At 47.2% G+C, this 22605-nt stretch overlaps 1 protein-coding gene across 1 annotated transcript in view; it reads left to right on the forward strand.

The window, feature by feature from the left end:
• LOC109879082 (podocalyxin-like protein 2) overlaps positions 1 to 22605 on the forward strand; it is a 41133-nt gene that overhangs the window by 15075 nt on the left and 3453 nt on the right. The window contains exons 2-8 of the mRNA XM_020471269.2: positions 7417 to 7560; positions 7976 to 8173; positions 10014 to 10768; positions 12614 to 12688; positions 14787 to 14943; positions 15192 to 15253; positions 18314 to 18493. Of these exons, the coding sequence (XP_020326858.1) occupies positions 7417 to 7560; positions 7976 to 8173; positions 10014 to 10768; positions 12614 to 12688; positions 14787 to 14943; positions 15192 to 15253; positions 18314 to 18493 (1571 nt within the window). The remainder of the gene's footprint in view (positions 1 to 7416; positions 7561 to 7975; positions 8174 to 10013; positions 10769 to 12613; positions 12689 to 14786; positions 14944 to 15191; positions 15254 to 18313; positions 18494 to 22605) is intronic.

A 22605-nucleotide genomic window follows, 5' to 3' on the forward strand; every position in this document is an offset into this window, starting at 1 on the left:
GAACACTGGAATGTGAGATGGAATCTACACCTCCATTAGGAACACTGGAATATGAGATGGAATCTACACCTCCATTAGGAACACTGGAATGTGAGATGGAATCTACACCTCCATTAGGAACACTGGAATGCGAGATGGAATCTACACCTCCATTAGGAACACTGGAATGTGAGATGGAATCTACACCTCCATTAGGAACACTGGATTGTGAGATGGAATCTACACCTCCATTAGGAACACTGGAATGTGAGATGGAATCTACACCTCCATTAGGAACACTGGAATGTGAGATGGAATCTACACCTCCATTAGGAACACTGGAATGTGAGATGGAATCTACACCTCCATTAGGAACACTGGAATGTGAGATGGAATCTACACCTCCATTAGGAACACTGGAATGTGAGATGGAATCTACACCTCCATTAGGAACACTGGAATGTGAGATGGAATCTACACCTCCATTAGGAACACTGGAATGTGAGATGGAATCTACACCTCCATTATGAACACTGGAATGTGAGATGGAATCTACACCTCCATTATGAACACTGGAATGTGAGATGGAATCTACACCTCCATTAGGAACACTGGAATGTGAGATGTAATCTACACTTCCATTAGGAACACTGGAATGCGAGATGGAATCTACACCTCCATTAGGAACACTGGAATGTGAGATGTAATCTACACTTCCATTAGGAACACTGGAATGTGAGATGGAATCTACACATCCATTAGGAACACTGGAATGTGAGATGTAATCTACACTTCCATTAGGAACACTGGAATGCGAGATGGAATCTACACCTCCATTAGGAACACTGGAATGCGAGATGGAATCTACACCTCCACTAGGAACACTGGAATGCGAGATGGAATCTACACCTCCATTAGGAACACTGGAATGCGAGATGGAATCTACACCTCCATTAGGAACACTGGAATGCGAGATGGAATCTACACCTCCATTAGGAACACTGGAATGCGAGATGGAATCTACACCTCCATTAGGAACACTGGAATGCGAGATGGAATCTACACCTCCATTATGAACACTGGAATGTGAGATGGAATCTACACTTCCATTAGGAACACTGGAATGCGAGATGGAATCTACACCTCCATTATGAACACTGGAATGTGAGATGGAATCTACACCTCCATTAGGAACACTGGAATGTGAGATGTAATCTACACTTCCATTAGGAACACTGGAATGCGAGATGGAATCTACACCTCCATTATGAACACTGGAATGTGAGATGGAATCTACACCTCCATTAGGAACACTGGAATGTGAGATGTAATCTACACTTCCATTAGGAACACTGGAATGCGAGATGGAATCTACACCTCCATTATGAACACTGGAATGTGAGATGGAATCTACACTTCCATTAGGAACACTGGAATGTGAGATGGAATCTATACCTCCATTAGGAACACTGGAATGTGAGATGGAATCTACACTTCCATTAGGAACACTGGAATGTGAGATGGAATCTACACCTCCATTAGGAACACTGGAATGCGAGATGGAATCTACACCTCCATTAGGAACACTGGAATGCGAGATGGAATCTACACCTCCATTAGGAACACTGGAATGTGAGATGTAATCTACACCTCCATTATGATGATAGAAACCCTCATTATTTAGTTGAATGATTTTTCTATTTTCTATACAGCCTACACTTTCTCCTTCTGAACTTGTAACGTGAGTGGGACGGGTGTGGCAATGATCGCAAGATGGCTTCCAACGCAGTTCCATCTCCAACATTGCCAAAACATCCGCTAATCGGGTGTCTGCTATCGCCAGTTGAGGCTCGATTTGATTGGACCTATTCCATAGTCTTTCTCCTGTGACCTTCAAGTCTTGTCCTTGAAGCTAAATGTAGAATACAGCACTGTTGTATACGTCAGCCCCTCAGTGATGAAGAGCTGCTTTCCAAATGGCACCCTATTCCCTGCATAGTGCACTTCTTTTGACCAGAGCCACTATGTAGGTAATGGGGAGTCATTGGGAAGGTACCCAAGGTTAGCCACAGGCGCAGCCATGTGGGAACTTAGAGAGCACAGAGCCAGAGCAGTACTATGATAGTTGGCCAATAGCCCAGTGTAATGGATGTGGTTCAGTGGAACATGTTTCCATGATGCCATACGTTGCCTGAGACCTGCCTGAAGGCTTGTGTTAGCTCCCTGAGCTCTAGCCTTTAGCTCGGCGGGCTAACACAAGCCGTATGGTGTGACTGTTCATGAGACGTAGGTTCAAACCCAGTTGATCACAGCAGCAGTGTTAGCCCGCTGAGCTAAAACCAAGGCATGCTATGTAGCCTACCAACAGAGATACCAACATAAGCCCCTAGCCCCTAAACCCCTAGCCCTTAAACCCCTAGCCCCTAACCCCTAGCTCCTGTACCCCTAAACCCCTAGCCCTTAAACCCCTAGCCCCTAACCCCTAGCTCCTGTACCCCTACACCCCTAGCCCCTAAACCCCTAGCCCTTAAACCCCTAGCCCTTACACCCCTAGCCCCTAACCCCTAGCTCCTGTACCCCTACACCCCTAGCCCCTAAACCCCTAGCCCTTAAACCCCTAGTCCTTAAACCCCTAGCCCTTAAACTCCTAGCCCCTAACCCCTAGCTCTTGTACCCCTAAACCCCTAGCCCTTAATAAACCCCTAGCCCTTAAACCCCTAGCCCCTAACCCCTAGCTCCTGTACCCCTAAACCCCTAAACCCCTAGCCCTTAAACCCCTAGCCCTTAAACCCCTAGCCCCCAACCCCTAGCTCCTGTACCCCTAAACCCCTAGCCCCTAAACTCCTAGCCCTTAAACCCCTAGCCCTTAAACCCCTAGCCCTTAAACCCCTAGCCCTTAAACCCCTAGCCCCTAAACCCCTAGCCCTTAAACCCCTAGCCCTTAAACCCCTAGCCCCTAGCTCCTGTACCCCTAAACCCCTAGCCCCTAAACCCCTAGCCCTTAAACCCCTAGCCCCTAAACCCCTAGCCCCTAAACCCCTAGCCCTTAAACCCCTAGCCCTTAAACCCCTAGCCCCTAAACCCCTAGCCCTTAAACCCCTAGCCCCTAGCTCCTGTACCCCTACACCCCTAGCCCCTAAACCCCTAGCCCTTAAACCCCTAGCCCCTAACCCCTAGCTCCTGTACCCCTAAACCCCTAGCCCCTAAACCCCTAGCCCTTAAACCCCTAGCCCTTAAACCCCTAGCCCTTAAACCCCTAGCCCCTAACCCCTAGCTCTTGTACCCCTAAACCCCTAGCCCCTAAACCCCTAGCCCTTAATAAACCCCTAGCCCCTAAACCCCTAGCCCTTAATAAACCCCTAGCCCCTAAACCCCTAGCCCTTAAACCCCTAGCCCCTAAACCCCTAGCCCCTAAACCCCTAGCCCTTAAACCCCTAGCCCTTAAACCCCTAGCCCCTAAACCCCTAGCCCTTAAACCCCTAGCCCCTAGCTCCTGTACCCCTACACCCCTAGCCCCTAAACCCCTAGCCCTTAAACACCTAGCCCTTAAACCCCTAGCCCCTAACCCCTAGCTCCTGTACCCCTAAACCCCTAGCCCCTAAACCCCTAGCCCTTAAACCCCTAGCCCTTAAACCCCTAGCCCTTAAACACCTAGCCCCTAACCCCTAGCTCTTGTACCCCTAAACCCCTAGCCCCTAAACCCCTAGCCCTTAATAAACCCCTAGCCCTTAAACCCCTAGCCCCTAACCCCTAGCTCCTGTACCCCTAAACCCCTAGCCCTTAAACCCCTAGCCCCTAACCCCTAGCTCCTGTACCCCTAAACCCCTAGCCCTTAAACCCCTAGCCCCTAACCCCTAGCTCCTGTACCCCTACACCCCTAGCCCCTAAACCCCTAGCCCTTAAACCCCTAGCCCTTACACCCCTAGCCCCTAACCCCTAGCTCCTGTACCCCTACACCCCTAGCCCCTAAACCCCTAGCCCTTAAACCCCTAGTCCTTAAACCCCTAGCCCTTAAACTCCTAGCCCCTAACCCCTAGCTCTTGTACCCCTAAACCCCTAGCCCTTAATAAACCCCTAGCCCTTAAACCCCTAGCCCCTAACCCCTAGCTCCTGTACCCCTAAACCCCTAAACCCCTAGCCCTTAAACCCCTAGCCCTTAAACCCCTAGCCCCCAACCCCTAGCTCCTGTACCCCTAAACCCCTAGCCCCTAAACTCCTAGCCCTTAAACCCCTAGCCCTTAAACCCCTAGCCCTTAAACCCCTAGCCCTTAAACACCTAGCCCTTAAACCCCTAGCCCTTAAACCCCTAGCCCTTAAACCCCTAGCCCCTAGCTCCTGTACCCCTAAACCCCTAGCCCCTAAACCCCTAGCCCTTAAACCCCTAGCCCCTAAACCCCTAGCCCCTAAACCCCTAGCCCTTAAACCCCTAGCCCTTAAACCCCTAGCCCCTAAACCCCTAGCCCTTAAACCCCTAGCCCCTAGCTCCTGTACCCCTACACCCCTAGCCCCTAAACCCCTAGCCCTTAAACCCCTAGCCCCTAACCCCTAGCTCCTGTACCCCTAAACCCCTAGCCCCTAAACCCCTAGCCCTTAAACCCCTAGCCCTTAAACCCCTAGCCCTTAAACCCCTAGCCCCTAACCCCTAGCTCTTGTACCCCTAAACCCCTAGCCCCTAAACCCCTAGCCCTTAATAAACCCCTAGCCCCTAAACCCCTAGCCCTTAATAAACCCCTAGCCCCTAAACCCCTAGCCCTTAAACCCCTAGCCCCTAAACCCCTAGCCCCTAAACCCCTAGCCCTTAAACCCCTAGCCCTTAAACCCCTAGCCCCTAAACCCCTAGCCCTTAAACCCCTAGCCCCTAGCTCCTGTACCCCTACACCCCTAGCCCCTAAACCCCTAGCCCTTAAACCCCTAGCCCTTAAACCCCTAGCCCCTAACCCCTAGCTCCTGTACCCCTAAACCCCTAGCCCCTAAACCCCTAGCCCTTAAACCCCTAGCCCTTAAACCCCTAGCCCTTAAACCCCTAGCCCCTAACCCCTAGCTCTTGTACCCCTAAACCCCTAGCCCCTAAACCCCTAGCCCTTAATAAACCCCTAGCCCTTAAACCCCTAGCCCCTAACCCCTAGCTCCTGTACCCCTAAATCCCTAGCCCCTAAACCCCTAGCCCTTAAACCCCTAGCCCTTAAACCCCTAGCCCTTAAACCCCTAGCCCTTAAACCCCTAGCCCTTAAACCCCTAGCCCCTAACCCCTAGCCCCTAACCCCTAGCCCTTAAACCCCTAGCCCTTAAACCCCTAGCCCTTTAACCCCTAGCCCTTAAACCCCTAGCCCTTAAACCCCTAGCCCCTAGCCCTTAAACCCCTAGCCCCTAAACCCCTAGCCCCTGCAGACTGGCAAGTTATCCAGTGGAGGGTTGGGGGTTTCTCGCTTCTGCTAACTTTTATTTATGCAGTAGCTGCTGAGAGGAAGAGACCCAGAAAAGTCACTTGCTTCTGAACATCCGCTCTGGCTGTATCAGTGAAGGGATTTAAATGTTTACTTCTCTGTGAAGCTTTTTATCTTGCAGCTGGGAGGGATTGGAACTATTTAGCTGGTGTCTGGGAGAGATTGGAAACTTTTTATCTTGCAGCTGGGAGAGATTGGAACTTTTTAGCTGGTGGCTGTGAGGAATTTAAGCTTTTTAGCTTGTGGCTGGGAGGGATTGAAGATTTTTAGCTGGTGGCTGGGAGGGATTGAAGTTTTTTAGCTGGTGGCTGGGAGGGATTGAAGATTTTTAGCTGGTGGCTGGGAGGGATTGAAGTTTTTTTAGCTGGTGGCTGGGAGGGATTGAAGATTTTTAGCTGGTGGCTGGGAGGGATTGAAGATTTCTGGTACATACAGTACCATGAGCCTCATTCTTTGCTCTGCTTAGGAGCCCTAGCTTTACACACACACACACACACACACACACACACACACACACACACACACACACACACACACACACACACACACACACACACACACACACACACACACACACACACGTGATGTGTTTGGAGAGCCAGCAGAGACAGACAGAGCCACACCAGGAAGAGAACAGTGATGGGTTTGAGTTTTAATCAATGTGACAGAAGTTCTGCCAGCTCCACTGGCTTGCCCTTATCTAACTACAAGCCTCTGTGACTCTGCATATAAAAGCCACGGCGTGGTAAATGGAACATGTGTTTTGAAGGAATAAACCTCTGTCTTGTCTTGGTGACTCTTTCTGCCATGTGGCTGAGCCGGTGTCCTGGCATGTTGAAAAAGCCTGTTTTACAAGACTCCTTGACTCTGCATAGAGAAAGCCTCTGTGGTTAAGCAGGTTAAGTGCTTAGTTACCTCATTGTCCATCTATCTCGGCCATGCCAGCGTCCTATCCTGTGGCCAGGAAATAGCCTCCAATAACCTACTCAATAAATTGGATGCAGTCTATCACAGTGCCGTCCGTTTTGTCACCAAATCCCCATATACTACCCACCACTGCGACCTGTACGCTCTCGTTGCCTGGCACTCGCTTCATACTCGTCGCCAAACCCACTGGCTCCAGGTCATCTACAAGACCCTGCTAGGTAAAGCCCCACCTTATCTCAGCTCGCTGGTCACAATAGCAGCACCCACCTGTAGCACGCGCTCCAGCAGGTATATCTCTCTGGTCACCCCCAAAACCAATTCCTCCTTTGGCCGCCTCTCCTTCCAGTTCTCTGCTGCCAATGACTGGGAGAGAACTACAAACATTTCTGAAACTGGAAACACTTATCTCCCTCACTAGCTTTAAGCACCAGCTGTCAGAGCAGCTCACAGATTACTGCACCTGTACATAGCCCATCTATAATTTAGCCCGAACAACTACCTCTCCCCCTACTGTATTTATTTATTTAGCTCCTTTGCACCCCATTATTTCTCTCTCTACTTTGCACATTCTTCCACTGCAAATCTACCATTCCAGTGTTTTACTTGCTATATTGTATTTACTTCGCCACCATGGCCTTTTTTTTGCCTTTACCTCCCTTATCTCACCTCATTTGCTCACATCGTATATAGACTTGTTTATACTGTATTATTGACTATGTTTGTTTTACTCCATGTGTAACTCTGTGTTGTTGTATGTGTCGAACTGGATTGCTTTATCTTGACCAGGTCACAATTGTAAATGAGAACTTGTTCTCAACTTGCCTACCTGGTTAAATAAAGGTGAAATAAAAAATACACACAGGCCGTATAAGACAGCTCTACAGTATGTAGCCACAATTTAACACTGTAGAAAAATGGCAATTTGACTGCTATTTATCTGATCAAAAAACAGTTGACAGTGAAAATCTTGTCTTGGTTTATTTCACAGCTGATTTAAGCTGGTACTTACCTGGTATTAACTAAGAACTGTGTGGAAATCTTTCTTTCCTTCACTCTTTCTTTCCAGGCTCCATCACACTGTTGTTCCTGTTGTCCTGTGACACCCTGTTGAGTGATGGACCACCCACCTTGCTGTCCACCTCCCAGCCCTCTCCTCTGTCCCTCATTGACCTGGATCTAGATGTGGAGGAGCAGCCTGAGATGATGACCGGTAGGTTAGAGAAGTGGACCAGCGGTTAATTTCCAATATCCGACTGAAAAATCTGGTGAGGCATGGCAACTGGAGGCTCACTGGCATCAGTACCCTAGATGCAATCTGGCATGGCAACTGGAGCCTCACTGGCATCAGTACCCTAGATGCAATCTGGCATGGCAACTGGAGCCTCACTGGCATCAGTACCCTAGATGCAATCTGGCATGGCAACTGGAGCCTCACTGGCATAAGTACCCTAGATGCAATCTCCTGCCGTTGTGCCTTTGAGCAAGGTATTTAACCCCTGAGAAACTGGTCCAGGGAGAGTGTTTGTGTCTTTGGGGTTGGGCTATAAGCAAAATACAAATGTCTGTGGATTGACAATAAAGTAAATAATAAATCAAGACAATAAAGTATAATTTTTTCTCTGTAGTTCCAGGCAGCCCCACCACGGTACCAGGCCTAACCTCCCAGGGACGGGAGACCTCCCAGCAGGACACGTCCCAGGAGTCCTCAGGGTTCTTCAGTGAGGACGGTGAAGACAACAAGCCTCTCCAGTCCTCTGTTAATCTCTGGGACGATGTCAGAGACCAAGTCAACATCACTGATCTAGACAGGAAGTCCCTCAGAGGTACGTAGACTATGTATATGACAGTCCTTCCTGTCAGACTTCAGAGTTCCCCTGCTACACCTTGTCCATTATTTTGTGCCAAGGACAGGAGAAAGACAGGGAAGACCCTCGATAGTGGGAATACATGGCAGCAGGTAGCATGTCTCAAACAGCAGCACCAGACACACTGTAGAAGTGATTATGGTACTGCTGAAATGGGTATAGTTCGGCTCAGAACTGTTTATTTTGGTAGGCTGGGCACAGGCAGAGCACTGCAGAGAAAGTGGAGTCTGACTCGTTGCATTATGCAGAAGGGGGAATGAGAATATCTTTCACAGGCCAAAGTGGCAGACCTGGATTCAAATCATATTTGAAAAATTTAAAATACTTAATCTGTGCTTGATTGAACTCGCCTAGCTTAAAAGACAAATGGAATAGTCCCAAAATGGCAAATCCCCACCCACCTGGTACTCCAGGCAGGCTAGAGCAGACACTAAATATCTGAAGGATTTCAGTTAGTATTTGAACCCAGGGCTGTACCGCGGTGGCAAATGGGATTCCACGCTGCAGATATCGGGTGGAGTCGACTTTCAGGCAAAAAAACACCAGCAGCAGTTTAGTCTCTGTAGCCTCTGTGGTTATATAGCCTAGTTTAGCCTGGTGGTTCAGTCTATGTGCTGTCTATAGGAGTTGGCAAGACAGCACAAACAGATCTGGGACCAGGCTATGGTTTTGGAACCGAGTGTGTTTGTGTTTTTAGCTAGGTCCTCTCTGTCTCTGTTCGTTCAACGGCATGACGAACATGAATGACTCGACAGAGATAGAAGAGTTACAGTGTCTGCAGTACAGTTCCCGGACTCATTGTTATGCCAGTTGTCTTTCAGCATTAGCTTAGTCCTCCGCTCTTTCCCAACAATGCAGCAATCAGTATCAGTACAAAAAATATTATAATATAAAGTAAAGTAGAACAAAAACACATGAGAAATAGAAATAGGAAGAACACGAGAAATTAAGAAAGCTATATTACAGGCTCAGTTCTAGGGCCAGTACTGATAATGTGATGGGATACTAGAGTGATGGAGGTAGATAGTGGTAAGGGGACTAGGCATCAGGATATATGATAAACAGAGTAGCAGCAGTGTATATAATGATCGTATGTGTGTGTGTGTGTGTGTGTGTGTATATGTGAGCAAATTAAGTGTGTGTGTGTGTGTGAATGAGTGTGTAGAGATCTGTGAGTGTACAAAATAAAAAAGGTCAATACCTGCCTGTAGTCCATATAGGCCTTTTGTTAGCTATACATCAGTCTTATGGTTTGGCGGTAGAAGCTGTTCCGGAGCCTGTTGGTGTTGGACTTGCTGTTTGGAAGCCGAGAGAACAGTTTATGGCTTGGGTAGCTGGAGTCTTCAACAATTTTCCGGGCCTTCCTTTAACACCGCCTGGATGAGAGGTAGCTCGGGCCCCAGTGATGTACTGGGCTGTCCGCACCACCCTCTGTAGCGCCATGCGATCGAAGGCGGTGCAGTTGCCATACCAAGTAGTGACGCAGTCAGTCAAGATGCTCTCAATGGTTCAGCAGTATAACTTTTTTTGAGGATTTTGAGGGCTCATGCCAAACTTTTTCAATAGGGATTGACATTCCTGTCTGTGTTGTGGATAATACATTTGTCTCAGCCACACTGACACATGTCACATGTCACATCACAGAGTTAAAGAGCCTCCCTGAGTTAAACCTAATCTGTTACCGCATTCCAAATAAAACAACAAGTAATTCATCGGTTACTACTGTGTGTACTAGTAAATACCTGGTCATCGCTGTACTCTAAAATCAAGTACTACCATTTCTTCTTGATTTTCTCAGGTTACAGTCAAACCCTCTCCCAGTCCTCCACCTCAACTATGGAGGAACCCAGACAGGGGAACCACACTTCTCCGTTCATGACTGCGATGGAGAACCTGGAGCGGGAGTTATGGGAGATGGAGAGAGAGTCCAGTGGCCTCCCCGTAGAGCCTGGCTATGCCCAGAACCAGGGCCTGTCTACTACCACCACCATCCCTGCTGCTGACCCGGTGGTTCCTGTAGACTCCACCACCTTAGACCCACAATATGTCCCTGTACACGGGGGCCAGGAATCACCTCCTGGGGACACAGTGGAGGTAGAGGTAGCAGAGGAGGAAGAGGAGACGGATGGGGAGATGAAGAGGGAGAGTCCCACCACTGAGCCTGACGTCTCCATCGCCACCTCCAGACCCACCCTCCCAGAGGTGGGTCTCTTCCCCAGCTTTGGGCCCCTCCAGCCGGACAACATTCATACAGAAGACCGGGAGGAGGTGGTGGAGGAAGAGGATGAAGAGGAGACAGTGGTCCTTGGAGGACCTGGGAGTGACAGGGGGAGAGGAGGGTCCATCTCTCCCCTGACCACGGTCCCCTCTGCTTCTTTGGCCCCCACAGTCGGCTTCACAGAGGACTCCTGGGATCGTCTGGAGGAAGGGAGGGAGGGCCAGGAGGAGGAGGAGAGGAGGCAGGAGGAGCAGGAGGTTAAAAATGGAGGAACAGAGCTGTTAACAGAGACAGAGATCCTCCATGGTGCACACTTCTCACAGGAGATACAGCAGGTACAGGTACAGGTACAGGTTTAGGTTCAGGTACAGGTTTAGGTACAGGTTTAGGTACAGGTTCAGGTTCAGGTACAGGTTCAGGTACAGGTACAGGTTCAGGTACAGGTACAGGTACAGGTTTAGGTACAGGTACAGGTTTAGGTACAGGTACAGGTTTAGGTACAGGTACAGGTACAGGTTTAGGTACAGGTACAGGTACAGGTTTAGGTACAGGTACAGGTACAGGTTTAGGTTCAGGTACAGCTTCAGGTACAGGTTCAGGTACAGGTACAGGTTCAGGTACAGCTTCAGGTACAGGTTCAGGTACAGGTACAGCTTCAGCTTCAGGTACAGGTACAGGTACAGGTACATGTTCAGGTACAGGTTCATGTACAGGTACAGGTACAGGTACAGGTACAGGTTCAGGTACATGTTCAGGTACAGGTTCAGGTACAGGTTCAGGTACAGGTACAGGTACGAGTACAGGTTTGAGTACAGGTTCAAGTTCAGGTACAGGTACGAGTTCAGGTTCAGGTTCAGATTCCTCCATTCAAGTTCAAGTTCAGGTACAGGTTCAGGTACAGGTTCCGGTACAGGTACGAGTACAGGTTTGGGTACAGGTTCAAGTTCAGGTACAGGTACGAGTTCAGGTTCAGGTTCAAGTTCAAGTCCAGGTACAGGTTCCTCCATTCAAGTTCAAGTTCAGGTTCAGGTTCAGGTACAGGTACGAGTACAGGTTCAAGTTCAGGTACAGGTACGAGTACGGGTTCAGGTTTAGGTACAGGTTCAGGTACAGGTTCAGGTACAGGTTCAGGTACAGGTACAGGTACAGGTTTAGGTACAGGTACAGGTTTAGGTACAGGTACAGGTTTAGGTACAGGTACAGGTTTAGGTACAGGTACAGGTACAGGTTTAGGTACAGGTACAGGTACAGGTTTAGGTTCAGGTACAGGTTCAGGTACAGCTTCAGGTACAGGTTCAGGTACAGGTACAGGTTCAGGTACAGCTTCAGGTACAGGTTCAGGTACAGGTACAGCTTCAGCTTCAGGTACAGGTACAGGTACAGGTACAGGTTCATGTACAGGTACAGGTACAGGTACAGGTTCAGGTACATGTTCAGGTACAGGTTCAGGTACAGGTTCAGGTACAGGTACAGGTACGAGTACAGGTTTGAGTACAGGTTCAAGTTCAGGTACAGGTACGAGTTCAGGTTCAGGTTCAGATTCCTCCATTCAAGTTCAAGTTCAGGTACAGGTTCAGGTACAGGTTCCGGTACAGGTACGAGTACAGGTTTGGGTACAGGTTCAAGTTCAGGTACAGGTACGAGTTCAGGTTCAGGTTCAAGTTCAAGTCCAGGTACAGGTTCCTCCATTCAAGTTCAAGTTCAGGTTCAGGTTCAGGTACAGGTACGAGTACAGGTTCAAGTTCAGGTACAGGTACGAGTACGGGTTCAGGTACAGGTACAGGTTCAGGTACAGGTTCAGGTTCAGGTACAGGTTCCTTCATTCAAGTTCAAGTTCAGGTACAGGTGCGAGTACAGGTTCACGTTCAAGTTCAGGTATAGGTACGAGTATAGGGACGGGTACAGGTTCGGGTACGGATTCAGGTACGGATTCAGGTACAGGTTCAGTAGTATCTCTCATGTAGTTCAGTAAACTATGATCATATGATGAGTAACCTGAGACCTGAAGACTTTGTTAACTCCCTGAGGTAATGCCCAAGCTTTAGTTCAGCGGGTTACCACTTAGGAGACTCTAGTTTGAGCTCACTCTGTCACACTATTGAACTGTGTATTTTGAGGGTAAATTGGTTTAACAACCTCGTGCTGGCTCATATTAACTCCTCTCTTCGTGTAACCACCAGGTGATCTGTGTGGACTGGAGCGATCTGGCTGGGAAGGGCTACATCATCCTCAACATGTCAGACAGCGTTGACTGTGTGAGTACCACACCGTTGAGTTCCACACCGTTGAGTTCCACAACGTTGAGGACCATAAAGTGACTAACTAAACTCAGCAAAAAAAGAAACGTCTTCTCACTGTCACCTACGTTCATTTCCAGCAAACTTAACATGTGTAAATATTTGTATGAACATATCAAGATTCAACAACTGAGACATAAACTGAACAAGTTCCACAGACGTGTGACTAACAGAAATGGAATAATGTTTCCCTGAACAAAGGGGGGTCAAAATCAAAAGTAACAGCCAGTATCTGGTGTGGCCACCAGCTGCATTAAGTACTGCAGTGCATCTCCTCCTCATGGACTGCACCAGATTTGCCGGTTCTTGCTGTGAGATGTTACCCCACTCTTCCACCAAGGCACCTGCAAGTTCCCGGGCATTTCTGGGGGAATGGCCCTAGCCCTCACCCTCCGATCCAACAGGTCCCAGACATGCTCAATGAGATTGGGATCCGGGCTCTTCACTGGCCATGGCAGAACACTGACATTCCTGTCTTGCAGGAAATCACGCACAGAACGAGCAGTATGGCTGGTGGCATTGTCATGCTGGAGAGTGTCAGTATGAGCCTGCAGGAAGGGTACCACATGAGGGAGGAGGATGTCTTCCCTGTAACGCACAGCGTTACAAGCTCAGTCCGATGATGCTGTGAAGTTATTTGGATTTTTACGAAATTATCTTTGAAAGACAGGGTCCTGAAAAAGGGACGTTTCTTTTTTTGCTGAGATTAACATCATGCCGATTTTATAGGACCATAGTAATGCAGCACTATATTGCTGCTGTTTCTTAGACAATTCCCTACAATAATTTCATGCCTACTAGTTGAATCTATAATTGAATCAATATGGCATGATGGGATGAAATCAGCCTGGTTAAACTGTAGTGAGTGTAGTGTTCAGTCTGTTTTTAACCAGGCTAGCCAATAGATTCAGATTAGCTCCATTGTTGTCCTTCACTGTGAGACAAACAGGAGTTAACAGACAGACAGAAGACAGCCCTTCCTGTCCTCTGACAGTCGGTCCTTAAACACAACATCCTCCTCGCCATCCGTCACACCCCATCCATCACCCAAGAGTCTTCCGTCACCATGGAAACAGCACAAAGCAATGCGATTATAATCAATGTGACCTTTTGGGTTGTCACGCCAACCGCTGCAGAGTAACCAGTAGTACCCAGCAGGGAGGAAGAGAGAAACTCTCAGATCCACAGAACGACATGTTTTGTTTTGGAAACAGCAGCTCCTACACAGGAGTGTGATTAATTAAACGCAATACTTGGCAGTAGATTGATTTATTAAAACATGCATGCAATGACAACGACAGACAACATCACCACCTGGCCTTGTCTTTTATCCTCCACTGTTTAACAGTTGTGAATTTGTTTGTCTGTCTGTCTGTTTATTCTACCTTATCCTCAGGCCCCAGATTTTTGTTTCTGCTAGTTCCTTAACTTCATAGGAGTTGGTTAAAAGCACAAAGCAAACTGATCTGACAGCAATCAGGCTACCTGGTTCCCCTGTTTTCACCGTGACCTTTGACCTCTCCTGTTGTTATCAGGATGAGATCCGTGTGGAGAGTGGGGACCGGCTTTTGGAGCTACACTGTTAGAAAAAATGGTTCCAAACGGGTTCTTCAGCTGTCCCCATAGGAGAACCCTTTTGGGTGCCATGTAGACCCCTCTGTAAAAAGGGCTCTACATGGGGTTCTACCTGGAACAAAAAGGGTTCTTCAAATTGTTCTCTTATGGGGACAGCCGAAGAACCCTTTTAGGTTCTAGATACATTCTAGAACCTAAAAGGGTTCTACGGCTGTCCCCATAAAATAACACTTTGAAGAACCCTTTTTGGTTCGAAGTAGAACCATTTTGGTTCAAGGTAGAACTCTTTTAGGTTCCAGGTAGAATCATTTCACATAGGGTACAACATGGAAAACAAAAGGTTTCTGCCTGGAACCAAAAAGGGTTCTCCTATGGGGACAACCGAAGAACCCTTTTGGAGTGTAGCTTTTAAGTGTAGAGACAGCCTTCTCTAACTAAATAACTTTGCCCTAACCCTGTGACATCTCTGTCTCCTGGTCAGGATGAGTTCCGTGTGGAGAGTGGGGACCGGCTCCTGGAGCTACTAGAAACAGCCTTCTCTAGGAAGATGGATAGTCCTCAGGGCTCCTGGCTCATCTCTCTCTCTAAACCCACCATGCAGGACCACCAGCTGCTCATCACACTGGCCAGCGAACACGGTAAGAGAATGTCTACAGACATACTGTATGACATCATTGGGTAGGACCTATGACTGTGTGTAGGACCCAGCTCTGGTTCACTTTCTCCCTTCATTCAAGTTCCAGGCCTACTTATGGGCATGTTTCTACTGGAGATCATTAGGGAATGTGTGATTTTGAGTCAAGTTCCTCTGGAGTGGAGTACAAAACTTGCTTCCTTGGGCTTGTGCATATAATTGATTTATTTCTGAAATCTGCCTGTCTTTTAGGAGTTATTGCCACCAAGGATGTGCTGTCGATGTTAGGTGAGATAAGGAAAGGTTTACACGAGGTAAGACGCTTTTGTTCATTGGAATTTACAACTTTATATATGTTACAGCTGTACAGTAGTTTGTTAGTCTGATCCACATAGTAGGAATAGACTGAGCATAAACAGCATCTCTGGGACCAGGCTAGTAATTAATCTGTTTGGACCAGGCTAGTAATTAATCTGTCTGGACCAGGCTAGTAATCAATCTGTCTGGACCAGGCTAGTAATTCATCTGTCTGGACCAGGATAGTAATTCATCTGTCTGGACCAGGCTAGTAATTAATCTGTCTGGACCAGGATAGTAATTCATCTGTCTGGACCAGGCTAGTAATTCATCTATCTGGACCAGGATAGTAATTAATCTATCTGGACCAGGCTAGTAATTCATCTGTCTGGACCAGGCTAGTAATTCATCTGTCTGGACCAGGCTAGTAATTCATCTGTCTGGACCAGGCTAGTAATTCATCTGTCTGGACCAGGATAGTACAGTGCCTTGCAAAAGTATTCACCCCCCTTGGCATTTTTCCTATATTGTTGTCTTACAACCTGGAATTAAAATAGATTTTTGGGGGGGTTGTATCATTTGATTTACACAACATGCCTACCACTTTGAAAATGCAAAATACTTTTTCTTGTAAAAACAAACAAGAAATAAGACAAAAACACTGAAAACTTCAGCGTGCATAACAATTCAGCCCCCCCAAAGTCAATACTTTGTAGAGCCACCCTTTGCAGCAATTATAGCTGCAAGTCTCTTGAGATATGTCTCTCTCTATAAGCTTGGCAAATCTAGCCACTGGGATTTTTGCCCATTGTTGAAGGCAAAACTGCTCCAGCTCCTTCAAGTTGGACGGGTTCCTGTTTGTCTGTCTGTCTGTTTACTCTACCTTATCCTCAGGCCCCAGATCTTTTTTGTTTCTGCTAGTTCCCTAACTTCATAAGAGTTGGTTAAAAGCACAAAGCAAACTGATTTGACAGCAATCAGGCTACCTGGTTCCCCTGTTTTCACTGTGACCGTGACCTTTGACCTCTCCTTTTGTTATCAGGATGAGATCCGTGTGGAGAGTGGGGACCGGCTTTTGGAGCTACACTGTTAGAAAAAATGGTCCCAAAAGGGTTCTTCAGCTGTCCCCGTAGGAGAACCCTTTTTGGTTCCAGGTAGAACCCTTTTTGGCTCCAAAAAGGCTCTACATGGGGTTCTACCTGGAACGAAAGGGGTTCTTCAAATTGTTCTCCTATGTGGACAGCCGAAGAACCCTTTTAGATTCTTGACACAATCTAGAACATTAAAGGGTTCTTCGGCTGTCCCCATAAAATAACACTGAAAAACCCTTTTTGGTTCCATGTAGAACCATTTTGGTTCCAGGTAGAACTCTTTTGGGTTCCATGTAGAATCATTTCACATAGGGTACAACATGGAACCCAAAAGGTTTCTACCTGGAACCAAAAAGGGTTCTCCAATGGGGACAACCAAAGAACCCTTTTGGAGTGTACAGCAATCTTTAAGTCATACCACAGATTCTCAATTGGTTGGATTGAGGTCTGGGCTTTGACTAGGCCATTCCAAGACATTTAAATGTTTCCCCTTAACCCACTCGAGTTTTGCTTTAGCAGTATGCTTAGGGTCATTGTCCTGCTGGAAGGTGAACCTCTGTCCCAGTCTCAAATCTCTGGAAGACTGAAACAGGTTTCCCTCAAGAATTTCCCTGTATTTAGCGCCATCCATCATTCCTTCAATTCTGACCAGTTTCCCAGTCCCTGATGATGAAAAACATCCCCACAGCTTTTTTATTTTATTACCTTAATTTAACCAGGCAAGTCAGTTATGAACAAATTCTTATTTTCAATGACGGCCTCGGAACAGTGGGTTAACTGCCTTGTTCAGAGACAGAATGACAGATTTTTGCCTTGTCAGCTCGGGGGTTCGATCTTGCAACCTTTCGGTTACTAGTCCAACTCTCTAACCACTAGGCATGATGCTGCCACCACCATGCTTCACTGTGGGGATGGTGTTCTCGGGGTGAAGTGAGGTGTTAAGTTTGTGCCAGACATAGCATTTTCCTTGATGGCCAAAAAGCCCAAATTTAGTCTCATCTGACCAGAGTTACCTTCTTCCATATTTTTGGGGAGTCTCCCACATGCCGTTTGGCAAACACCAAATGTGTTTGTTATTTTTTTCTTTAAGTAATATCTTTTTTCTGGCCACTTCCGTAAAGCCCAGCTCTGTGGAGTGTATGGCTTAACGTGGTCCTATGGACAAATACTCTAATCTCCACTGTGGAGCTCCTTCAGGGTTATCTTTGGTCTCTTTGTTTCCTCTCTGATTTATGCCCTCCTTGCCTGGCCCTTGAGTTTTGGTGGGCAGCCCTCTCTTGGCAGGTTTGTTGTAGTGCCATATTCTTTCCATTTTTTAATAATGGATTTAATGGTGCTCTGTGGGATGTTCAAAGATTTGGATATTTATTTATAACTCAACCCGGATCGGTACTTCTCCACAACTTTGTCCCTGACCTGTTTTATCCTCGGTCTTCATGGTGCCGCTTGCTTGGTGGTGGCCCTTGCTTAGTGGTGTTGCAGAGTCTGGGGTCTTTCAGAACAGGTGTATATACTGAAATCATGTGACAGATCATGTGACACTTAGATTGCAAACAGGTGGACTTTATTTAACTAATGATGTGACTTCTGAAGGTAATTGGTTGCACCAGATCTTATTTAGGGGCTTCATAGCAAAGGGGGGAATACATATGCAAGGTGGGGGAATACATATGCAAGGTGGGGGAATACATATGCAAAGGGGGGAATACATATGCACACACCACTTTTCATGTAATTTTTTTTTTTAAACAAGTAATTTGATTTAATTTCACTTCACCAATTTGGACTATTTTGTGTGTGTCCATTACATGAAATCCAAATAAAAATCAATTTAAAGTACAGGTTGTAATGCAACAAAATAGGAAAAACGGCAAGGGGGGATGAATACCTTTGCAAGGCACTGTATATTAATCTGTCTGGACCAGGCTACCAATTAATCAGTCTGGATGAAACTGAACTGTTCCATATGTCTGGTTCTGCTTCCAGATTGGCATCCAGAGCTACAGCAGTGCTAGCACCTGTCACTCCAGACCCAGTCAGACGCGTAGTGACTACGGGAAGCTGTTTGTGGTCCTGGTGATCATAGGTTCTGTCTGTGTGGTCATCATCGCCTCTGGTCTAATCTATATCTGCTGGCAGAGACGCCTGCCTAAGCTGAAGACTAGGGTAAGACCAGCTTGATGACTGCCTAAGCTTGAGACTAGGGTAAGACCAGCCTGATGACTGCCTAAGCTAGAGACTAGGGTAAGACCAGCCTGATGACTGCCTAAGCTAGAGACTAGGGTAAGACCTGTCTGATGACTGTCTAAGCTAGAGACTAGGGTAAGACCAGTTTGATGACTGCCTTAGCTAGAGACTAGGGTAAGACCAGTTTGATGACTGCCTTAGCTAGAGGCTAGGGTAAGACCAGCTTGGTAACTGCCTAAGCTGAAGACTACTGTAAGACCAGCTTGGTAACTGCCTAAGCTAGAGACTAGGGTAAGACCAGCTTGGTAACTTTCTAAGCTAGGGACTAGGGTAAGACCAGCCTGATGATTGCCTAAGCTGAAGACTATGGTAAGACCAGCTTGATAACTGCCTAACCTGACGACTATGGTAAGACCAGCTTGATAACTGCCTAACCTGACGACTATGGTAAGACCAGCTTGATAACTTGGAACGTGCTAGTAATTTTTTTGTTAGGAAGGAACGCATTGTAGAGGAGTTATTGGTGTGTTGTGCATACTATGTACTACATACTACAGACACACAAGCTCTCACACACACACACACACACACACACACGCAAACTCCCATACTCACACACACACACACACACAGCCAACGCTCCGCTCCTGTCTCATGTACTATATATATGTAGAGACAATAAACACTGGACACTTCCCATTTCTTTTACACAGTTTTTCACCCTGTGTGTATTCATATAGGGGATTATTCACATACGCTTATTCTAATATATCTACAGATGTACGTGGCATTTTGTTCCACTATTTATATACACCACGTACTTATATAGTGGATTCCTAACATTGTAATATATTTCCTGCTGTACATATCATTCTAAGTACATCTTGTTTGTGTACATTTTTTATTTTATTTATTTATTTTATTTCACCTTTATTTAACCAGGTAGGCTAGTTGAGAACACCTTTATTTAACCAGGTAGGCTAGTTGAGAACACCTTTATTTAACCAGGTAGGCTAGTTGAGAACACCTTTATTTAACCAGGTAGGCTAGTTGAGAACAAGTTCTCATTTGCAACTGCGACCTGGCCAAGATAAAGCATAGCAGTGTGAACAGACAACACAGAGTTACACATGGAGTAAACAATTAACAAGTCAATAACACAGTAGAGAAAAAAAGGGGAGTCTATATACATTGTGTGCAAAAAGGCATGAGGAGGTAGGCGAATAATTACAATTTTGCAGATTAACACTGGGGTGATAAATGATCAGATGGTCATGTACAGGTAGAGATATTGGTGTGCAAAAGAGCAGAAAAGTAAATAGATAAAAACAGTATGGGGATGAGGTAGGTGAAAATGGGTGGGCTATTTACCAATAGACTATGTACAGCTGCAGCGATTGGTTAGCTGCTCAGATAGCAGATGTTTGAAGTTGGTGAGAGAGATAAAAGTCTCCAACTTCAGCGATTTTTGCAATTCGTTCCAGTCACAGGCAGCAGAGTACTGGAATGAAAGGCGGCCAAATGAGGTGTTGGCTTTAGGGATGATCAGTGAGATACACCTGCTGGAGCGCGTGCTATGGATGGGTGTTGCCATCGTGACCAGTGAACTGAGATAAGGCGGAGCTTTACCTAGCATGGACTTGTAGATGACCTGGAGCCAGTGGGTCTGGCGACGAATATGTAGCGAGGACCAGCCGACTAGAGCATACAAGTCGCAGTGGTGGGTGGTATAAGGTGCTTTAGTGACAAAGCGGATGGCACTGTGATAAACTGCATCCAGTTTGCGGAGTAGAGTGTTGGAAGCAATTTTGTAGATGATGTCGCCAAAGTCGAGGATCGGTAGGATAGTCAGTTTTACTAGGGTAAGTTTGGCGGCGTGAGTGAAGGAGGCTTTGTTGCGGAATAGAAAGCCGACTCTTGATTTGATTTTCGATTGGAGATGTTTGATATGAGTCTGGAAGGAGAGTTTACAGTCTAGCCAGACACCTAGGTACTTATAGATGTCCACATATTCAAGGTCGGAACCATCCAGGGATGCTAGTCGGGCATGCGGGTGCAGGCAGCGATCGGTTGAAAAGCATGCATTTGGTTTTACTAGCGTTTAAGAGCAGTTGGAGGTTTGGAGGTTAGATAGCACAGTGTCCAAGGACGGGCCAGAAGTATATAGAATGGTGTCGTCTGCGTAGAGGTGGATCAGGGAATCGCCCGCAGCAAGAGCAACATCATTGATATATACAGAGAAAAGAGTCGGCCCGAGAATTGAACCCTGTGGCACCCCCATAGAGACTGCCAGAGGACCGGACAGCATGCCCTCCGATTTGACACACTGAACTCTGTCTGCAAAGTAATTGGTGAACCAGGCAAGGCAGTCATCCGAAAAACCGAGGCTACTGAGTCTGCCAATAAGAATATGGTGATTGACAGAGTCGAATGCCTTGGCAAGGTCGATGAAGACGGCTGCACAGTACTGTCTTTTATCGATGGCGGTTATGATATCGTTTAGTACCTTGAGTGTGGCTGAGGTGCACCCGTGACCGGCTCGGAAACCGGATTGCACAGCGGAGAAGGTACGGTGGGATTCGAGAGGGTCAGTGACCTGTTTGCTGACTTGGCTTTCGAAGACCTTAGATAGGCAGGGCAGGATGGATATAGGTCTGTAACAGTTTGGGTCCAGGGTGTCTCCCCCTTTGAAGAGGGGGATGACTGCGGCAGCTTTCCAATCCTTGGGGATCTCAGACGATATGAAAGAGAGGTTGAACAGGCTGGTAAATAGGGGTTGCGACAATGGCGGCGGATAGTTTCAGGAATAGAGGGTCCAGATTGTCAAGCCCAGCTGATTTGTACGGGTCCAGGTTTTGCATCTCTTTCAGAACATCTGCTATCTGGATTTGGGTAAAGGAGAACCTGGAGAGGCTTGGGCGAGTAGCTGCGGGGGGGGGTGGAGCTGTTGGCCAAGGTTGGAGTAGCCAGGCGGAAGGCATGGCCAGCCGTTGAGAAATGCTTGTTGAAGTTTTCGATAATCATAGATTTATCGGTGGTGACCGTGTTACCTTGCCTCAGTGCAGTGGGCAGCTGGGAGGAGGTGCTCTTGTTCTCCATGGACTTCACAGTGTCCCAGAACTTTTTGGAGTTGGAGCTACAGATGCAAACTTCTGCCTGAAGAAGCTGGCCTTAGCTTTCATGACTGACTGTGTGTATTGGTTCCTGACTTCCCTGAACAGTTGCATATCGCGGGGACTATTCGATGCTATTGCAGTCCGCCACAGGATGTTTTTGTGCTGGTCGAGGGCAGTCAGGTCTGGAGTGAACCAAGGGCTGTATCTGTTCTTAGTTCTGCATTTTTTGAACGGAGCATGCTTATCTAAAATGCTGAGGAAGTTACTTTTAAAGAATGACCAGGCATCCTCAACTGACGGGATGAGGTCAATGTCCTTCCAGGATACCCGGGCCAGGTCGATTAGAAAGGCCTGCTCACAGAAGTGTTTTAGGGAGCGTTTGACAGTGATGAGGGGTGGTCGTTTGACTGCGGCTCCGTAGCGGATACAGGCAATGAGGCAGTGATCGCTGAGATCCTGGTTGAAGACAGCGGAGGTGTATTTGGAGGGCCAGTTGGTCAGGATGACGTCTATGAGGGTGCCCTTGTTTACAGAGTTAGGGTTGTACCTGGTGGGTTCCTTGATGATTTGTGTGAGATTGAGGGCATCTAGCTTAGATTGTAGGACTGCCGGGGTGTTAAGCATATCCCAGTTTAGGTCACCTAACAGAACAAACTCTGAAGCTAGATGGGGGGCGATCAATTCACAAATGGTGTCCAGGGCACAGCTGGGAGCTGAGGGGGGTCGGTAGCAGGCGGCAACAGTGAGAGACTTATTTCTGGAGAGAGTAATTTTCAAAATTAGTAGTTCGAACTGTTTGGGTATGGACCTGGAAAGTATGACATTACTTTGCAGGCTCTCTCTGCAGTAGACTGCAACTCCTCCCCCTTTGGCAGTTCTATCTTGACGGAAGATGTTATAGTTGGGTATGGAAATCTCAGAACTTTTGGTGGCCTTCCTGAGCCAGGATTCAGACACGGCAAGGACATCAGGGTT

The sequence above is a fragment of the Oncorhynchus kisutch genome, linkage group LG5, assembly GCF_002021735.2.
Source record: "Oncorhynchus kisutch isolate 150728-3 linkage group LG5, Okis_V2, whole genome shotgun sequence".
Taxonomy (NCBI): domain Eukaryota; kingdom Metazoa; phylum Chordata; class Actinopteri; order Salmoniformes; family Salmonidae; genus Oncorhynchus; species Oncorhynchus kisutch.